The 20,103-nt window shown below is 44.1% G+C and overlaps 1 protein-coding gene across 1 annotated transcript in view; it reads right to left on the reverse strand.

Annotated features, from left to right (window-relative positions):
* The window catches only part of LOC308676658 (WD repeat-containing protein 48-like), a 62,713-nt gene that overhangs the window by 27,330 nt on the left and 15,280 nt on the right, over positions 1–20,103 (reverse strand). Inside the window, exons 2-6 of the mRNA XM_081342644.1 lie at positions 19,114–19,254; positions 18,346–18,424; positions 17,761–17,843; positions 17,544–17,673; positions 14,770–14,858 (exon numbers count right to left, since the gene is read on the reverse strand). Of these exons, the coding sequence (XP_081198770.1) occupies positions 14,770–14,858; positions 17,544–17,673; positions 17,761–17,843; positions 18,346–18,424; positions 19,114–19,254 (522 nt within the window). The remainder of the gene's footprint in view (positions 1–14,769; positions 14,859–17,543; positions 17,674–17,760; positions 17,844–18,345; positions 18,425–19,113; positions 19,255–20,103) is intronic.

Genomic DNA, 20,103 nt, shown 5'->3' on the forward strand with positions numbered 1-20,103 from the left:
AAACAAGCAAAGCCCCATCCGCAAGATGCAGGCAGCACACAAAACCACACAACTTCTCGTCTGCGGAAAAACCTCTTTCCACAGAACCGGTCCCTGGTGCCCAAAAGGTTGGGGACCTGTGTTAGGGGACCCTAAATGGGACTGAAGTCGCCCTGTAGATGCAGTAAGGAAGGAGGGAAGTCCCACTGAGGAGAAAGGCTAGCTTAACTTCAGAGTCTAGCCCAAACTACAAGTAGCCGAAGCCCAAAAGCACTATTTTAAGCTGATTGTAAACAACATGCTTGGAACTGGGTAAGAACAGTGATTTTCTCTTTTCTACTTGATAATTGATTTCCTGGGGCAAAAAACCCCAAGAAGCAAAAAGCCTCCGAAAGTGAGAAGGAGGGGGATCTTTGCCCCACCCTTCTACAGACGGAAGAAGCGAATTAGACCTTTAAGTGGGGACAGAAATACATTAAAATGAAATGAATATAAGACCTAAATCTGGATAAGTTTGAAATTGGTGGAATGTGTTAAGATTTCCCTTTTATAGCATGAAAATAAAAGAAAACAACTATTTTGAAAACTGGAAAAACTAGTGCTGACATCTAGTGGTGGATGAAAATATTGCAGTTGCTTCAATATAGCCCAGGAAAAGATAACTTCTTGGTGGTGACCAATGTCTTAAAAACAGAGAACAGCTGTGACAAAAAAAAAATTAAAACATTTTGGGCTACCTACTAAGTGAGAATTGTAAACTTTAGAAGAAGAAAAAATAATGACCTTTCTGTATTATAAACTCTTATTGAACTGTGACTTTAAAGCTGTCTGCAGAGAAAGAAAAACCCTGATTTTTGGCTACCATGGAAAACCAGAGACCTGCAGAAAGAATATACCAATAAAAAACAAATACTTTCCAGGAGGAGATGTATGCTATGTTGCAACTAATTCAAACAACAATGATCTCAAACCACAAGGAAATTAAAAATAACCTTGAAAATATAAATGAATACATCTCCAATTTAACTTTACAAAAAAACCCTCTCAGAAAATAAAAATAGAGTGTGAGCAGATAAAACAGACAACTGATGAACCAGAGGAGAGAGATTTAAAGATGGAACCTAACAACAGAAGGAAGTATGACTCAACCCAGGTGGAAAAAACACTTACACGAAATAATGGACATGGAAAAGATAAATTATACTCTAAGATAACAAAATAAGTCTGAGAACAAGAAAAAAGATTTGACAAAATGGGTTACAGAACTTAAGAGACAAAAAATGATAAGAGAAATTAAGAGAGAAAGGAAAATTTTTCAATGAATACGAAGGGGTGAAACCTTCCTATAAAAACATCTCACCTGATTTGCCCTTTGTACCTACAACAACATCCATAAGACTATGGGAAGACTTTTTGATTCAGAGAAACATATTGATCAGGAAAGATGTTTGGCAAAAAAAAAAAGTCTTAAGTGAGAATGAAGAAATTAGATGATGGGATCTATCAGAGGGAATATTTGAAAATTAAACATCTGTTTGAATATGGTTAAAGAAATAGAAAGATTCTGGATATAAATGAATTTTAGTTTAAGAGGGATGAGCCCAAGTAATATAGTATTTCTTCTTTCTTTTTCCCTTCGTGTTTTGTTTTTTGACATGAGAAATATAAAAATGTTGGGATGGTTCATATAAAGGAAATGTTTTAGATACTTAAGTGAAATTGATTTTGGGAAAACTGAATAGATAAAAATGTTTTGATTAGATCTAAAAGATTAGATAATTGGATTTATTACATGGAACACTTAAAGATTAAACATATGTTTGAATATGGTTAAAAAGAAGAAAAAATTCTGGATACAAATGTACATTAATCTAAGAGGGATATGTATTTTAAGTAGTACACTATCTTCTTATTTCATTTTCTTTTCTTTTTCTTTTTTTAAGATATGAGAAATATAGAAGCGTTGGGATGGCCTGTATGATGAAAAAGACTTAAATACTTCAGTGCAATGAACTGTTTTTTGAAAAGATTTTATTACTTTTTATAGGGTTGGGGAGGGGGATAAAAGGTTAGGGTTTAGGTTTGGGGTACAGGGAAGGTTGGGATGAGGGTTGGGGTTTCCCCCAATAACATTCAATATTTGGCAAACAGCACATTGTCTGGGTAAATATATATAAATACAGGTGAAACTCGAAAAATTAGAATATGTGCAAAAGTTCATTTATTTCAGGAATGCAACTTAAAAGGGGAAACTAATATATGAGATAGACTCATTACATGCAAAGCAAGATAGTTCAAGCCGTGATTTGTCATAATTGTGATGATTATGGCGTACAGCTCATGAAAACCCCAAATCCACAATCTCAGAAAATTAGAATATTGTGAAAAGGTGCAATATTCTACGCTCAAAGTGTCCCACTCTAATCAGCTAATTAAGCCATAACACCTGCAAAGGCTTCCTGAGCCTTTAAATGGTCTCTCAGTCTGGTTCAGTAGGAATCACAATCATGGGGAAGACTGCTGACCTGACAGTTGTGCAGAAAACCATCATTGACACCCTCCATAAGGAGGGAAAGCCTCAAAAGGTAATTGCAAAAGAAGTTGGATGTTCCCCAAGTGCTGTATCAAAGCACAATAATAGAAAGTTATGTGGAAGGGAAAAGTGTGGAAGAAAAAGGTGCACAAGCAGCAGGGATGACCGCAGCCTGGAGAGGATTGTCAGGAAAAGGCCATTTAAAAGTGTTGGGGACTTTCACAAGGAGTGGACTGAGGCTGGAGTCAGTGCATCAAGAGCCACCACACACAGACGGATCCTGGACATGGGCTTCAAATGTCGTATTCCTCTTCTCAAGCCGCTCCTGAACAACAAACAACGTCAGAAGCGTCTTACCTGGGCTAAAGAAAAACAGACCTGGTCTGTTGCTCAGTGGTCCAAAGTCCTCTTTTCTGATGAGAGCAACTTTTGCATCTCATTTGGAAACCAAGGACCCAGAGTCTGGAGGAAGAATGGAGAGGCACACACTGCAAGATGCTGTTGTGACTCAGGGCCAGCCTGTGGTTTCGGCAGCCGGCTCAGATGTGTCGGATGACTCAGATGAGGGGGAGGAGGACCGTGTGGGAGACGAACCGGTTGATGATGGCGTGGAGGCTTGGCAGAGTTCCCAGCCGGGGCCCTCTTCTCAGCTGCGTGAGCCCGATAGTGCGGAAGATGATGACCCACAGCTGGCCCTGTTCAAGGACGCCCGACGCAGGAGGCAGTCGAGCAGGAACAAACAAAGAAAGAATGTGGGACTCCTCGGGAGGAGGCACAGGGAGACCACGCCCTGAGCTCTCTATAAAAGGAGTGTTTGGGGAGGGGCTGGTTGCTGAAAGCAACTTTTCCGCTTGAGAAGACAAGCTCTAGTGTTTTTGTTAACTGCGTAATAAATCTTGGCGGATGCCTTTTAGCCTTGGACGCTCTCCAGTCTCTTCTTTCTAAATAGGGGTTTCCCTTTACAAGGCCAGAGGAGGGCTGGTTCAGAACAGTTTGCTTTCAGCCACCCACCCCTTATTACTACAATGGAGCAGCTTCTTGCCGAGAATGCCCAGCTCACCCAGCAACTCACTTTGCTGGCAGCTCAGGTGGCACAACTGCAAGCTCAGGTACATGCTGCACCCCCACCCAGGAGGAAATGTCAGATAGCTATGCCGGATAAATTTGCTGGTAAACCAGAACTGTTTCCTGCCTTCCTGGGACAATGCCAGCTTTATATCAGCGTGAGAGCAGCTGATTTCCCCACTGACCGAGATAAGGTGGGATTCATGTTGAGCCTTCTGTCGGGAGATGCAGCTCGTTGGGGCACGCCTCTGTTGGCACAGCCTAGCCCTTTGTTGGATAACTTTGGGGGGTTTTGTGACCATATGCGCCTCATGTACGAGGACCCGATTAAGGCGCAGACTGCCACCCGACGCCTGAAAGCTTTGAGGCAGGGTCAGCGCCCTCTACAGGCCTATATCAGCGATTTCCGGCTGCTTAGCCAGGATTCCGCCTGGAATGAGGCTGCGCTCGTGGATGCCTTTCAGGATGGCTTGTCAGAGGAGATGTTGGATGAGCTGGCCCGCGTGGACATTCCCTCAGACCTGAATGGGCTGATCCATCTTTGTCTGCGGATCGATGCCCGGCTGCAGCAGCGTAAGAGTCGCCGTGCCACCCCACAGACCCCTGCCGCCCCTGTTGTGCGTGAGCCCCCAGTCCAGAGGGAGGAGCCAATGGAGCTGGGTGCCGCCAGGTCCCGTCTATCGGTGACGGAAATGGACAGACGACGATCGGAGGGGTTGTGTTTTTACTGTGGGGACCCTGGACATTTGGCTGCTTCTTGCCCGAAGAAGCGTCAGCGGGCGTCAGTGACCAAGCCTGCCCCGAGAAAGTCCCCTGCTTTGCTATCGGGAAACGGCCCGAGCCCGATCTAGACGGTGTGAAAGATTGGGCGACCCACAACGACCACGCCGAGCGACGCCGTTCCGACGGTGCCTGTGAACCTCCACGGCATTTGATTCTGGAGGCACGACTGATCCTTCCTGGCAAGCCAGAGGGGATTCCGGTCCATGCCTTAATTGACTCTGGGGCTACCACTAACTTTATGGATTCGGCCTTTGTGGCCAAATGGGCTGTTCCCCAGTGTCCAGTGGATCCGCCCATGCTTGTGGAGACCATCGATGGTCGAGTGCTCCTGTCCGGGCCTATTACGGCCGCCACGCAACCCGTGTGTATGGCCATCAGTACCCATGTGGAGGCCATTCAGTTTTACGTCACTTCGGATCTGCACTTCCCCGTGGTCTTGGGACTGGCGTGGCTCCGGGCGCATGATCCACAGATCTATTGGTCTCAGAACTTGGTCACCTTCCCAAGTTTGCAGTGCGTGGACCACACCCGCCATATCTGTGCCGGCCAGGTGGAGGGTTCCTCAGGGGTTTCCTTGCCTCCCGAACTGTCCGACTTTGCTGATGTGTTCAGCGAGTCAGAGGCGGACCAATTACCCCCGCACAGGCCCTATGACTGTTCCATTGATCTAGTCCCTGATGCGCCTCTCCCAGTGGGGCGTTTGTACTCCATGTCGGAGCCCGAGTTGGCTGCATTGCGGGACTTCCTGACAAAGAATTTGGCTCGTGGTTTCATCCGGCCCTCGTCCTCGCCAGTGTCTGCGCCCGTGCTCTTCGTCAAAAAGAAGTCGGGCGAGTTACGGCTTTGCTGTGACTACCGGAAACTCAACGCCATCACGGTGCGTAACCGCTACCCGCTGCCCCTCATCCCCGAGCTCTTGGACCGACTCCGGGAGGCTAAGATCTTCACGAAACTGGACCTGCGTGGAGCTTACAACCTCGTCAGGGTTCGGCCGGGTGATGAGTGGAAGACGGCGTTTGGTACTCGCTATGGACATTTCGAGTACACGGTGATGCCGTTTGGCCTGACCAACGCCCCCGCTGTGTTTCAGCATTTTATGAACGATATCTTTCGGGATCTGTTGGACCAGTTTGTCGTGATTTACCTGGACGACATCCTGATTTACTCCCCGTCGCGTGAAGCGCATCATCAGCATCTCCGTCAGGTCCTGCAGCGCCTCCGGGAACATCGGCTGTTTGCCAAGTTGGAGAAGTGCCAGTTCTACCAGGTGACCATCGATTTCCTGGGTCACCGCATTTCTCCTGAGGGCATCGCCATGGAGCCGAGTAAAGTCGAGTCGTTGCAGAGTTGGCAACCCCCGCGTCGCGTGAAGGACGTTCAGCGACTCCTTGGATTTGCCAACTACTATCGGACATTCATCCCTGGCTTTGCTGCCTTGACAGCCCCCCTCACCCGGCTCCTGCAGAAGAAGACTCGGTTCCAGTGGAACGCCCCCGAACAACAGGCGTTCCAGGCTTTGAAGGACGCCTTCATGAAGGAGCCCATCTTGAAACATCCCGACCCGCAACGGCCGTTTGTCGTGGAGGCGGACGCCTCCGACATTGCCATTGGGGCCGTGTTACTCCAGGCAACGACGCCCAGCGGTACCCTTTTCCCTTGCGCGTATCACTCTCGGAAATTGAACCCCTCGGAGCGCAACTATACCATCTGGGAGAAGGAGCTGCTGGCCATCAAGGCGGCGTTCGAGGCTTGGAGGCATCATCTGGAGGGGGCGCGGCATCAGATCGAGGTCCGGACGGACCACAAGAATCTGGAAAGCCTGCAGACCGCTCGGAATTTGAATCAACGCCAGATCCGGTGGTCCCTCTTCTTTGCGAGGTTTGACTTCCGGGTGCGGTACATACCAAGCGGGCACAACCAGAGAGCGGATGCTCTGTCCAGAATGCCCGAATACACCCGAGCGGAAGACAAGCTTCCGCCCAGGACAGTGATCCCCGTCGAGTCTTTTGCTGCGGTGCGGGAGCCGGTGGATATACGGGCTCGGATCCGGGAGGCGCAGCAGCAGGAGGCGTGGGTGGCTCAGCGGAAGGAAGAGGTGGGGCCAGATTCGCCTTGGTCGGTCGCGGATGGACTCCTGTATTATCGTGACCGGCTCTATGTTCCAGGAGGGCCACTCAGGGGACTCGTCCTCAGCCAGTGTCATGATAACCCGGCTGCGGGGCATTTTGGCCTGTTCAAGACTCTGAACCTGGTCTCCCGTACCTTCTGGTGGCCCCGAGTCCGACACGATGTCCAGTCTTATGTCACCTCCTGCATTCCTTGCAGGCAGGCCAAGTCAGCGACAGGGGCCCCGCCTGGTTTACTGCAGCCCTTGCCAACACCCAAGAGACCCTGGGGGGCTGTGTCCATGGACTTTCTGACGGATCTACCCCCATCCTCCGGCTTCACGACAGTGTTTGTGGTGGTGGACATGTTGACCAAGATGGCGCACTTCATCCCCTGTCGCGGCTTACCGTCAGCTCGCGCCACTAGTCGCATGTTCATCCAACAGGTGTTCCGGCTGCATGGCCTTCCCGATAGAGTCGTCTCCGATAGGGGGGCCCAGTTTACAGCCCGCTTTTGGCAGGAGTTGATGCGGGCGTTGGACATTAAGGTTTGCCTCTCGTCCGCGCATCATCCTCAGACCGACGGGGGTACCGAGAAGGTCATCGGCATCTTAGAGCAGTATCTGCGCTGCTACGTTAACCTGCAGCAGGACAATTGGGTGGACTATTTGGCCATAGCCGAGTTTGCCTTTAACAACTCGCAGCACACCTCCACGCAGATGACACCGTTCTTGGCCAACGTGGGTTATCACCCCCGGTTTTTCCCCCTTTCTCCCGTGGACTCATCGGAGCCGGCAGCGAACGAATTTATGGCGGAGTTACAGGCGATCCATCGGTTGGTGCGACGGCAGCTGGAGAAGGCCAAGGCCGACTACAAGAGGTTCGCCGATCGGTCGAGAAGGGATACGCCTCCACTATCGGTGGGGGATCAGGTCTGGCTGTCCACCAGGAACCTACCATCCACTCGGCCGGCGAGGAAGCTGGACCACCGTTACCTTGGACCGTTCCCAGTCGAGGCCGTCATCAATCCGGTCGCCTATCGTTTAACTCTGCCACGTTCCCTGCGCGTGCACCCCGTCTTCCATCGGTCCTTGTTGGTCCCCGAACAACCGGCCTGTCCACTTCGCCAAGCGGAACCTCCCCCATCAGGAACTCGTGATGGAGGCAGCACCCCCGAGTACGAGGTCGCCAGCATCAGGGATTCCCGCTGGCTGAAAGGTCGCTTCCAGTACCTGATCGAGTGGAAAGGGTACGGGCTGGAGGACTTCACATGGGAAGACGCGACCGCCGTTCATGCCCCTGCGTTGGTGACTGCGTTTCACGAACAGTTCCCATCCCGACCGCATCCGGATCGGCAGACCCGGGGGAAGGGCCCTGCGGTGCGGGATAGTGTTGTGACTCAGGGCCAGCCTGTGGTTTCGGCAGCCGGCTCAGATGTGTCGGATGACTCAGATGAGGGGGAGGAGGACCGTGTGGGAGACGAACCGGTTGATGATGGCGTGGAGGCTTGGCAGAGTTCCCAGCCGGGGCCCTCTTCTCAGCTGCGTGAGCCCGATAGTGCGGAAGATGATGACCCACAGCTGGCCCTGTTCAAGGACGCCCGACGCAGGAGGCAGTCGAGCAGGAACAAACAAAGAAAGAATGTGGGACTCCTCGGGAGGAGGCACAGGGAGACCACGCCCTGAGCTCTCTATAAAAGGAGCGTTTGGGGAGGGGCTGGTTGCTGAAAGCAACTTTTCCGCTTGAGAAGACAAGCTCTAGTGTTTTTGTTAACTGCGTAATAAATCTTGGCGGATGCCTTTTAGCCTTGGACGCTCTCCAGTCTCTTCTTTCTAAATAGGGGTTTGCCTTTACAAGGCCAGAGGAGGGCTGGTTCAGAACAGATGCTTGAAGTCCAGTGTGAAGTTTCCACAGTCTGTGTTGATTTGGGGAGCCATGTCATCTGCTGGTGTTGGTCCACTGTGCTTCATTAAGTCCAGGGTCAACGCAGCCGTCTACCAGGAGATTTTGGAGCACTTCATGCTTCCTTCTGCAGACGAGCTTTACGGGGATGCTGACTTCATTTTCCAGCAGGACTTGGCACCTGCCCACACTGCCAAAAGCACCAAAACCTGGTTCAGTGACCTTGGGATTACTGTGCTTGATTGGCCAGCAAACTCGCCTGACCTGAACCCCATAGAGAATCTATGGGGCATTGCCAAGAGAAAGATGAGAGACATGAGACCGAACAATGCAGAAGAGCTGAAGGCCGCTATTGAAGCATCCTGGTCTTCCATAACACCTCAGCAGTGCCACAGGCTGATAGCTTCCATGCCACGCCACATTGAGGCAGTAATTGCTGCAAAAGGGGCCCAAACCAAGTACTGAGTACATATGCATGCTTATACTTTGCAGAGGTCCGATATTGTTCTATGTTCTATTTATTGATTGTATGTAATATTCTAATTTTCTGAGATTGTGGATTTGGGGTTTTCATGAGCTGTACGCCATAATCATCACAATTATGACAAATCACAGCTTGAACTATCTTGCTTTGCATGTAATGAGTCTATCTCATATATTAGTTTCCCCTTTTAAGTTGCATTACTGAAATAAATGAACTTTTGCACAATATTCTAATTTTTTGAGTTTCACCTGTAGAAATGGTAAAAGTAATAATTGATAACAATAAGTATAATAAATTATAATGAGTAATATTAAGTTTTCAATCCATATTTTTCTTACTAAAATAAAGTAAAAAATACATATCACATTCCTTTCCCTCTAATTCGTTATCTATCCATTGATAAAATTTGTTCCAAGTTCTATAGTAAACTAAATGCTCTTTCTCTTTAATCTCTAAAGTTAATCTATCCATTTCTGCACAATCTAATATTTTCTTAATTAATACTTCTTCAGTCGGTAAGTTCTCATTTTTCCAATATTGGGCATAGATAAATCTTGCTGCTGTTAGTACATGTAATATTAGATACCCACTCTCCTTGTCACAATTGGGACCTATCATTCCTAACAAAAACAATTCTGGTTTAAATTCTATTTGTTTTTTAATCATCTTCTCCAACCATGAGTGTATCTTGAGCCAGAATCTTTTAGCTTTAGAACATGTCCACCAGAGATGATAATAAGTACTTGGTCTTTGGCTGCATTTCCAACAAACATTTGAAGTATTTTTAAACATTTTCACTAGTCTCACTGGTGTCATGTGCCATCTATAAAACATTTTATACAAATTTTCTTTATATGATACAGCTTTAGTTAATCTAATGTTTCTATCCCATAATTTTTCCCATTCTTCAAGCTCTATAGTATGACCAACATTTTTTGCCCAAGTTATCATTGTTTCTTTAACTTGTTCTTCCTCCATCTTTAAGCAGAAAACTATAGTTTTTTAATCAGCTTTTCATCTGTTTTTAACAATATAAGATCAAGTTCTGTCTGTTCCTTGTAGAGCTGTTGTTTTTACTTCTTTTTCGTATCTTGTTTGGATTTGTAGGTATGGCCACTAGGCTAGGTCAATACCTTGTTGTTGTAGATCTTGTCTAGATTTCAATCTTCCTTCATTATCCAATAAGTCTTTACATGTTACAAGTTTATCATAGTTAATTAAGTTTGGGTAAGCAAAAGCTTCCATTGTTGAGAGCCATTCAGGTATCTTGATATAAGTTTTTTCTTTTATTTTTTCTCATTCTAAGAGAAGTGCATTTCTTATAGTGTGGTTCTGAAAATATCTATGCGCTTTACTCTTCCCATACCACAGAAAGGCATGCCAGCCAATCTGCAGGTCATGCCCCTCTGGGTATAATAGTCTTTTATCTCTAAGTGTTATCCATTCTTTAATTCACATTAAAATAGCTGCTTGGTAGTATAATTTCCAATCTGGGAGTCCAAATCCTCCCCTTTCTCTATCATCCTGTAACATTTTCACTTTGATTCGTGCTTTTTTCCCTTGCCAAGTAAATTTCAATATTATGGTATTCAGTTCATCAAAGAAAGCTTTTTCTAATTTTACCGGGATGGTTTGAAATAAAAAGAGTATTTTCAGTAAAATATTCATTTTAATTGTAGCTATTCTCCCCAGCATTGACTGTTGGAGGTTTTTCCATTTTTCCAAGTCCAATTTCATTTGTTTTAATAATTTTATATTGTTATCCTCTTTAACTGTTATACATCTTGCTGTTAAGTAAATTCCCAGATACTTAACTTTAACTATTTGAACATGTTTTTCTTGCAAGTTGCATTTTCTGTTTTTCTGTTAAGTTCTTTGTCAAAACTTTACTCTTTTCTCTATTTATTATCAAGCCTGCGACATCACCATATTGTTCTATTGTGTCCAGCAATTTCGTGCTTGTTTCCAGAGGTTCTTCCAATATAAAAACCAAGTCATCCGCGAATGCTTGCAATTTATATTTTTCACCCTTTATCTCTAGTCCTTTAATTTCCAAGTCCTGTCTAATATTTATACTCAGTACTTCCAAGGTTAATATAAATAGTAGTGGGGATAAAGGACATCCCTGTCTTGTGCCCTTTTTAATATTAAATTTTTTTGTATAGTCTCCATTTACGATTATTCTAGCAGTCTGTTTGTCGTAAATTGCATGAATTTCATTCATAAAGTTTTCCCCAAAGTCCATTTCAGCAAGTTGCTGAAACATAAATTGCCAATTTATCAAATGCTTTTCGTGCATCAAGAAAGATCAAAGCCATCTATTTCCCTGGATGAGCTTCATAGTACTCTAAGACATCCAGGATTGTTCTTAAATTATTTTTTATCTGTCTTTTAGGTATAAAGCCATTTTGATCTGTATGTATAAATTCATTCAAGAATTTCTTGATTCTTTCTGCCATTATTGAAGCAAAAATTTTATAATTTTATAAACTTCTGCCTCCAGAAGTGGTGAATGCTCCAACACTGGAAGTTTTTAAGAAAAGACTGGACAGCCATTTCTCTGAAATGGTATAGGGTTTTCTGCCTGAGTAGGGGGTTGGACTAGATGACCTCCAAGGTCCCTTCCAACTTTATTATTATTATTAAGAATTTTAAACAAGATCTATGATGAGGCAATCAAGACGATCAGTTAGGAAAGAAGCGTTATATCAATGTGGTTATTATTTGCAGAAATATTAGAAAAATTTCTATAATTGTTATTTATCTAAATAATAAGAATTGTATTAATTCAAGGTTGGCAAAAGAGAACATTTTTGGAAGAAGAGAACATCAAGCAAAGCTATTATGTGGACTATACAATTATAGAAACTAATCGTTATTTTTTTAAATATAAACCCAGACATGATGTTTACCAAATATTAAGGTGATTATGTAAAAAAAACATATTTTTTTAAAAAAAAGAAGTTATGAAATTGTACCATACTAAGTCAAATTATTAGGCTAGTGTTTCCCAATCTCAGCAACCTTAATGTGTATGGACTTCAGAAACTAGATTTTCAACATTTTAATAACAAGAAAAAAGTCAAGGAAACTGTAGGTCCACTAAAGAGAGAAGACGGCAAGGAAATAACAGACAGTAGGGAGAAAGCAGAGCTACTTAACTCATTCTTTGCATCAGTTTTCACACAAAACGAAATTATAGCCCAACATACCAAAAAAACTACTGCAAAAGACAAACTAAAAACAAAAATTAAAATAAGCAAGAAAATGATAAGAGAACACCTATCTGACCTTGACGAATATAAATCACCGGGACCCAACAGATTACATTCCAGAGTTCTGAAGGAGCTGGCAAATGTTATCTCAGAACCATTGCACCGTATCTTTCAAAAATCCTGGAGCACCGGGGAAGTACCTGAGGATTGGGAAAGGGCTGATATGGTTCCCATCTTCAAGAAAGGGAAAAAAAACAGACCCAGGAAACTATAGATCAATCAGTCTAACATCATTACCTGGGAAGATCTTGGAAAAGATAATAAAAAAACCAGATCTGCAAACAACTAGAAGCAAACAAAGTTACAACTGGTAGCCAGCATGGGTTTGTCAAAAACAGATCATGCCAAACCAATCTTATTTCATTCTTTGATAAAGTGACCAAATTAGTAGACCAGCAAAACTCTGTGGACATAGTACATTTAGATTTCAGTAAGGCATTAGACAAAGTAGACCACACTCTGCTGCTTAGTAAGCTAGAAAAAGGTGGGATAGACCAGGGCTTTTCAACCAGTGGTATGGGTACCACCTGTGGTACATTGGCACCTGGCAGGTGGTACGCAACCATCCTAGAAAAGTGGTAGCGGGGGAGGGGAATGAGCTGAACCAGTGGCAGCACCGCATAAGCCTGAGCGAGAGACGGCTGGAACTGCAGGGCTGCCAGGGCTCAGCGGAAGCACCAGGATCAGTGCTTCTTCGGGGCTGTCAGGGCTCAGCGGAAGCACCAGGATCAGTGCCAGGCTCCAGCTGGAGCTCGGCGCTGATCCCGGCATGTAGTAGACCATAACCTACTTCTTGGTAAGCTAGAAAGAGGCGGAATGGACATCACCACCAGATGGATTTGTAGCTGGCTGACAAGCCATACTCAACGAGTAGTCCTCAATGGTACTACATCCACATGGAGAGAAGTAAGCAGTGGGATACCACAAGGTTTCGTCTTAGACCCAGTACTCTTCAATATCTTCATAAATGACTTAGATGAGGGAACAGAAGGGGAACTCATCAAATTTGCAGATGACACTAAACTGGCAGGAATAGCCAACACCCCAAAAGACAAGCTCAGGATCCAAAAACATCTTGACAAATTTGAACAATGGGCCCTATCCAACAAAATGAACTTTAATGTGGAGAAAAGTGAAGTTTTACATTTAGGCAGGAAAAAATCAAAGGTAGAAGTACAGATTAAGCAAGACCTGGCTCAAAAACAGTAACTGTGAGAGGGACTTTGGAGCCCTAGTTGATGATCACTTGAATATGAGCCAGCAGTGTGCAGCAGCAACCAAAAAAGCTAATACAACCTTGGGTTGTATAAACAGAGGCATAAAATCAAGATCACACTTTATAAAACCTGGAATACTGCAACAAATTTTGGTCACCATGCTACAAAAAAGATGTGAGACTTTGGAAAAAATTCAGAGAAGAGCAACTAAGATAATCAAAGGCCTGGAGTCTAAAACATATGAAGAATGGCTGCAGGAATTGGGTTTGGCTAGTCTAAGGAAAATAAGAAATAGGGGTGACATGATAGTAGTATTCCAGCATTTGAGGGGCTGCCACAAAGAAGAGGGGGTCAAATATTCTCCAAAGCACCAGAAGGCAGGACAAGAAACAATGGTTGGAAACTGATCAAAGAGAGAAGCAACGTAGAATTAAGGAGAAACTTCCTAACTGTGAGGACAATTAACCAGTGGAACAGCTTGCCTTCAGAAATCATGGGTGCTCCATCCCTGGAGATTTTTAAGAAGAGACTAGACAGTCACTTGTCTGAAATGGTATAGGTTCTCCTGCATGAGCAGGGGGCTGGACTAGAAGACCTCCACGATCCCGTCCAGCTCTATTCTATTCTAATTCTCCCATAATTTTCCCAACCAACTGGGGAATTCTGGGAGTTTAAGTCCACACATCTTAAAGTTGCTGAGGTTGGGAAACATTGTAGAATACCACAATCATTTCCCCCCCAGCTCTATCTGCAAATTCTAGAAACTGAGCTGAGGCCCTCAGCATACAAAATACTGTTCTACTGTTACCATTTCTCCTCATAACAGTTACATTGTTGCAAGACACACAGAAGCAAAGCAGTAACACTGGTGGATAGGATACCCTCTTTCATTATAATTGTGGTTCCAATTAAAACTTCCAGATCAATGATCTAATTGACTTGAGTCAAATGCAATCCTTGCACAGCATGGATGTAGCAGGAGCAGGATTATTTGATCAGAAATTACCTAAATTTAAGTTTATTTAAGGAATATAGTTTAAAATCTTGCTCCGACCACTCTGAAACTATAAAGTTGAAGTCCTTATATTGAAATTATCTGCTCTTTTATGGGTTCTTTTCCTGGCAACACAAGTGCGCATATCTGTGGAGAGTTCCTTATAGTTTATCTCATTAACTCAGTGAACTAGCTGCTAGCCAAAAATGGAAAGAGAATGTATTCAAGGAAGTCCAAAGGAAACAGCAGCTCAAAAGGATTAGATTGGGAGATCCCACAACCGTCCACCTCTACCATACAGGCTCATGATTTTTCTCTCTACTGGAGAGTAGAGCTCCTGAATTTGTTTCATAGCTGTATACAAACTCCATTAGCAATCATTTCAGCAATTCATTTCATCCTGTGGGGCTAGGCTGTCCACATTATGCTTACCTTTTCAGTGGACCCAGATACAATTACTGTTCCCATCTGATTCATAGCAAGACTGTAAATTGAGTCTTTGTTTCCACTAAGGGAAGAAGCTATTGGACACAAAATACAACATTATTTGAGAGAAAGCACTTCAGGATGTTGGAGGAAAAAAGCAAACTTGAAACAACAAATAGCAAAAAAACAAATACAGCAGCTTGCACCTATACAGGTAATCCCTGAGTTACAAATGTTCCCTTAGCAAACTTTTAAAAGTTACGTGATAAGCACCCCCTAGTGTTTACGAACAAGTCCCAGAGGCACTGCAACATTCACCCTGGCTATTCCCCCTACCCCGGCTCCATAGGCTTGCGGATACTCACCTTGCAAAGAACTAGAGTCTTCATTTCTTGGCCTGTTTCACTGCTTCAGGCCTTCAGTGCATTTGCAGAGAATGGAGGCCTAAAGTACCACAAGATCACATGAGATCAGTAGCGCGACATCTCACGCTACTGATCTTGCGTGATCTCACAGTACTTTAGGCCTCTATTCTCTGCAAACAGAGGCCTGGATGAGATCGGCAGCAAAAGGCTTTGCAAATGAAGGGAAGGCCTGAAACATTAAAGCCTTTGCTCCATTTGCAAAGCCTTTTGCCATCTTTGCAAAAAGCCTTTGCTGCTGAGAACGGAGCCCTGGATTGACGTGTGCATCGCTCCCAGCCTCTGTTCTCATTGGCAAAGGCCTTTCCTCAAGCACATTTTGCGTGGAGACTGGAAGCCTGAAGTCCTGCGAGATCACACCGCTGAGAAGCTTCCAATCTCAGTGCCCAAAGTGTTTGTAAGCTGGCCAGATGCTTTGAGACAGCGATTTCGCCGACCCAAAGCCTCCCGTCAGCTTGCAAACATTTTGCACAGAGACTGAAAGTTTCTGGGCACCGTGATCTTGTGCAGCAGAGAGGCTGGAGAGGAGACAGCTGGCTAGATCGTCGCAAGGTAAATGACCTGGCATGGTAGGAGGGGGGGAAAAGCAATTGTGAGGAGCATGAGGTATCTCAGTGGGTAGGGGGAGGCCTTGGGTGGTCTGAAGCAGGTGGCCTGTTCCATCACTAGCCTGCTCCCCCCCATGGCCTTCCCCACCCTGAGATATTTCATGTGCACTTAACAAACTGTGCATTCAATTAGCGAATGCGTGGGCAAAAGCAGGGAGTGATCGCATTCAAGGTACACCATTCACTCCTACGAATCCTTGAGTTACGAATGGAATGGGCAGGCTCCATTGCATTCGTAATTTGAGGACCTGTATACAAATTTTAGAACATTGAGGATTTAGAAACTGTCTACAGAGGGGATTCTTTAATAATGATGTTCATTGTATTTAAATTGCAAGATTTTCCTTTGGGTAGAAAAATTCCAATATATGTTAGAATGTGGTAGTGCTGCACTTATATAATTACTCAAACCTGTAGCATTCCAGTGTTACATCACACATGTAAAATGCCAATCTAATACAGGTAGTCTTCGTTACAACCGTAATGGTGCCTGCCCTTTACGGTCGTAACGTTAATTGAATCACATTAAATGAATGACCCCTATTCCTCCTCTCCCCAATGCATTTGTTAATCGAATGCACGGGTCATTAAGTGTGCATGAGGTGCCTTGGGGTGGGGAAGACCAGGCGGGAGGGGCTAGTGCAGGAACAAGACCACCTGCCTCCAGACACCCAAGGCCTCCCCCCACTGATGGACATATCTCATGCTCCACTTCCCACCCTTTGGGGTCCCCACAGCTGTTTGGGCCTTCTCCCCACCAACCCCCTATAATTGATTGCTCACTTACCTTTCGAAGCTCTGCAGAGCTTAGGGTCACACAGGAGATAAGTGGCTGTCTTCTCAGATGCTACTGAAGCTGTTTTCTTTAGATCTTGTGTTCTTGCACATGCTTCCGTCATCTTTGGAAAAGGCTTTTCATGCAGAGGACAGAGGCCTGCAGGAATGCAAGCTCTATTGCACCCCTGCAGGCTTCTGTCCTCTTTGGAAAAGTGTTTTCCAAAGGACAGAAGCCCTGCAGGGGCGAAATACATCTCACGTCCCTGCAGGCCTTTGTCCTCTGTGTGAAAAGTCTTTTCCAAAGGGGACGGAAGCATGTGTAAGAATACAAGATCTAAAGAAAACAGCTTCACCAGCATCTGAGAAGATGGTTGCTTTTCTGCCACGTGGCCCTGAGCACTGTAGATCTTCAAAAGGTAAATGAGCGACCGGTAACAAGATGGAGAGGAACATGTGGAACCTGGTGGGCTAGCAAAGCAGACCCAGTGCCTGTGTGGACCTGGTTGGGGAAAATGCAGAATAGGCAGGGGGCATGTTGCAGTGTCTCTGCAGTCGGTCGTAAGGGCAAATGATTGCTGTGGTGCTGCAACATTCGTAACTTTGGGACTGGGTCATAAGTACTTGGGGTGGGGTGTTGTAACTTTGATCCATTGCTAAGTGAACTGTCATAACTCAAGGACTACCTGTACTATATTTTATTCTGTTCAAAGAGAATGGCATCAATCAGACTTTTGAAGGAACAGAAGCTCTTCCCCATAAACATTAAGGGGTAACAAATGCAAGTGGACTATTACATGTAAAGATGTATTGCAAGTTTCCATCAATTTTCAGGAATTCAGTAGAGGCCTTCCTGCTGTCCTTTCCTGAAGGACATAAGATCACTCCTAAAAAACCCCTGCATTTTAGATTGAATTATTTTATGATCATAGCATGTCTTACACAAACTAGCATGGGTTTATTTCTGGATTCTTACTTGTGACTGTGTTATTTGAGGCAGTCAGTGCAGTCAGTGTATTTACATCCCAGAGGAATATCTGTCTGTCCAGCCCAGCAGATGCTACTAGTTCTTTGTCTTTTGCATAGGCCAAAGCTTTCACATAATCCTAAAACAAAACAGAGACATACAGAAATAAGTACCAGGATACAGATGTGGCACCACAAGTATTACTTACTGCATTTTTCTACTTTACCTTATGGGTTCGTAGGGTGGACATGCAAAACCCCTTATGTGCATTCCATACTTTAACAGTAGTATCAGATGAAGCAGATATCACTATAAAAATAAAATGGACCATTTGTCTTGATGACAAGTAACAAGAGAAATTTACCACTACAACACAGAATTACTACTACTGATAACTGCTCAAAAACATATGCAACAGCTAATTAATGGAAGCATGCCTTTGGAACTCTATCTCTGAAATTCAACATCTGATTTTTTTTACCTCAGTGTTGCTAATATCAGGGAAGCACTTCTGTTGTTTCAGAAATTCTTTTTCATTGGGTATTTTATTTGCTGATGCTTTATGCCACTTGGCAACATTATTTTAAAATGTTTTTGCAACTTTATTTTTCTAGTATGTTAACATCACTTGAAAATGGCTTCCATTATGTTTGTGAAGAAGTATATTAAAGATCATATATTAAATGGAATTTTACATGACTGCTATAAATTAAAATGGGGCATATGAATGCAGATTATGCAAATACCAAGCACTGAGATACCTGACCCATGTCATTCTGTTACATCATACAGTATTCAAAAGGTTACTTACAAGTTTTGCCATTGCAACAAAGTACAGTATCATTCACCCAATCTGTATGATGTTCCATTGATGCTATATAGGGGTCTTGCTGGAATTAAAAACAACATTTTGAGTTCTAATCCTGTGTCATAAGAATTCTCTTGAGACTGTTATGACAAGAGGCAGTTCATCTATATTTCAGAACTATGGTATGTTAGCAGTCAGTGCGTCATTTGCCAACAAGTCCAGGATCATTTAATTATTTCAGCTACATATTAATCCAGGAAAATGCAGACTTGTGATTATTTGAACTTTTCCTGCCAAGTGAGATCTTTATTGTCCGCCAGCCCTATGATCCATCTGCACTTTTTCTAGTCCACTCTTTGTGAATGGGCTTGCTAACTACAAAATAACAGAAGATATGATCACATACCATCCATGTAAGAGAATTAATAATTGGGAGCCAAATCTGGCCGAAAAAGGGAGGACAATATTTTGTTTCAGTGTAACTTCGGTTGGCATTACTCAGTGGGCTCAGGCTACATTATGATTGAATCATGGTTACCTAACATCCCCAGACTAAAATTTGCCATTCCTTTACTAGACCAGATATCTGAAAATCTGATAAGTCCTTAAACTAAAAAAAAAATACTGAAATGTAAGAAAAGGTGTTTGTAACACTTGCAGATACAACCCAAAGCCTATTCTTTAATAATGTAAACAATTTTCACTAGCTGATTTCACTATATGCCTAACAGTGAAAACATATTTGTAAAGTTCATTCCATGCTTAACTTACCTTGTGCTGGTTTACACTCCATATTCTGATGATTGAATCTCGACCTGCAGTAAAAAGTCTGTTCAACGCTGGATCTAGCTGTAGTGCATTTACCCCATTGCGATTGTATTTCTCCACCTCATCTCTAATTACATAAGAAACCTAAAATATTTGACATAAATCGAACAGAAGCATTAAGGAACTATAAGCAGAAGCTTCATTCTGTTCAAGCTATTCATGCTTAACAATACCTCCCTTTCATTAAAAAAATGAATACCTAAACAACTGATATATTATGAATGTACAAAACTCACAAATTCAGGAATGGAATATTGCAGATAATTGTGCTGCCCCACTCACTCACACATGTAACTGTGGTTTAGTGTGTTCATTAATATTCCCCAGCAATTCCCTTCACCAAAACTCAGAACTCTCCTAATTAAGTTCAGCCATGAGCAGGCCAGGTTTAGTCCACAGAGCAATGGCCACAAAGCAACTGAAAGTTGCTTCAAACAAAATAACTCCACCAAACTTAAATCAACACACCAGAAAGCTCAGGAGGCAAGAAAAGTCCAGAGTCTACAAGGCACAAATCAATTCCAAACATGGTGGCAATCCAGAGTGAAGCAGGAAACACAACAACCAAAAACATACAGCTAGAAAACAAACACAGCAATGCCTCCATCTGTCTGCTATGATAAACAGCCAGCTTTCTGGTGCAGCCCATCAAGACTGGTAGGGCCCTCTCCTCTCAAGTAGTCTGGCTGACCTCAGCTGCTCCTGCCTTTTCTCTGCCCTATGTATTCTCAGATCAAGTGCAGAAGGCAGTTCCTCCTACTCTTTGCTGGCTGGCTGCCACTGCAAATTTTCCCCAGCTGAAGCCTCCAAATCTCTTCCGGCCCTTCAGAGCCATCAATCAATTCAGCTCCTGACGTGCCAGGAATGCACTCATTGTTCACTGAGTTGATTTCTGGGGAAGAGTCTGGAGAGACATCACAATAATTTGGAAAT

Source organism: Vipera berus (genome assembly GCF_964194415.1).
Source record: "Vipera berus genome assembly, chromosome: W".
Classification (NCBI taxonomy): domain Eukaryota; kingdom Metazoa; phylum Chordata; class Lepidosauria; order Squamata; family Viperidae; genus Vipera; species Vipera berus.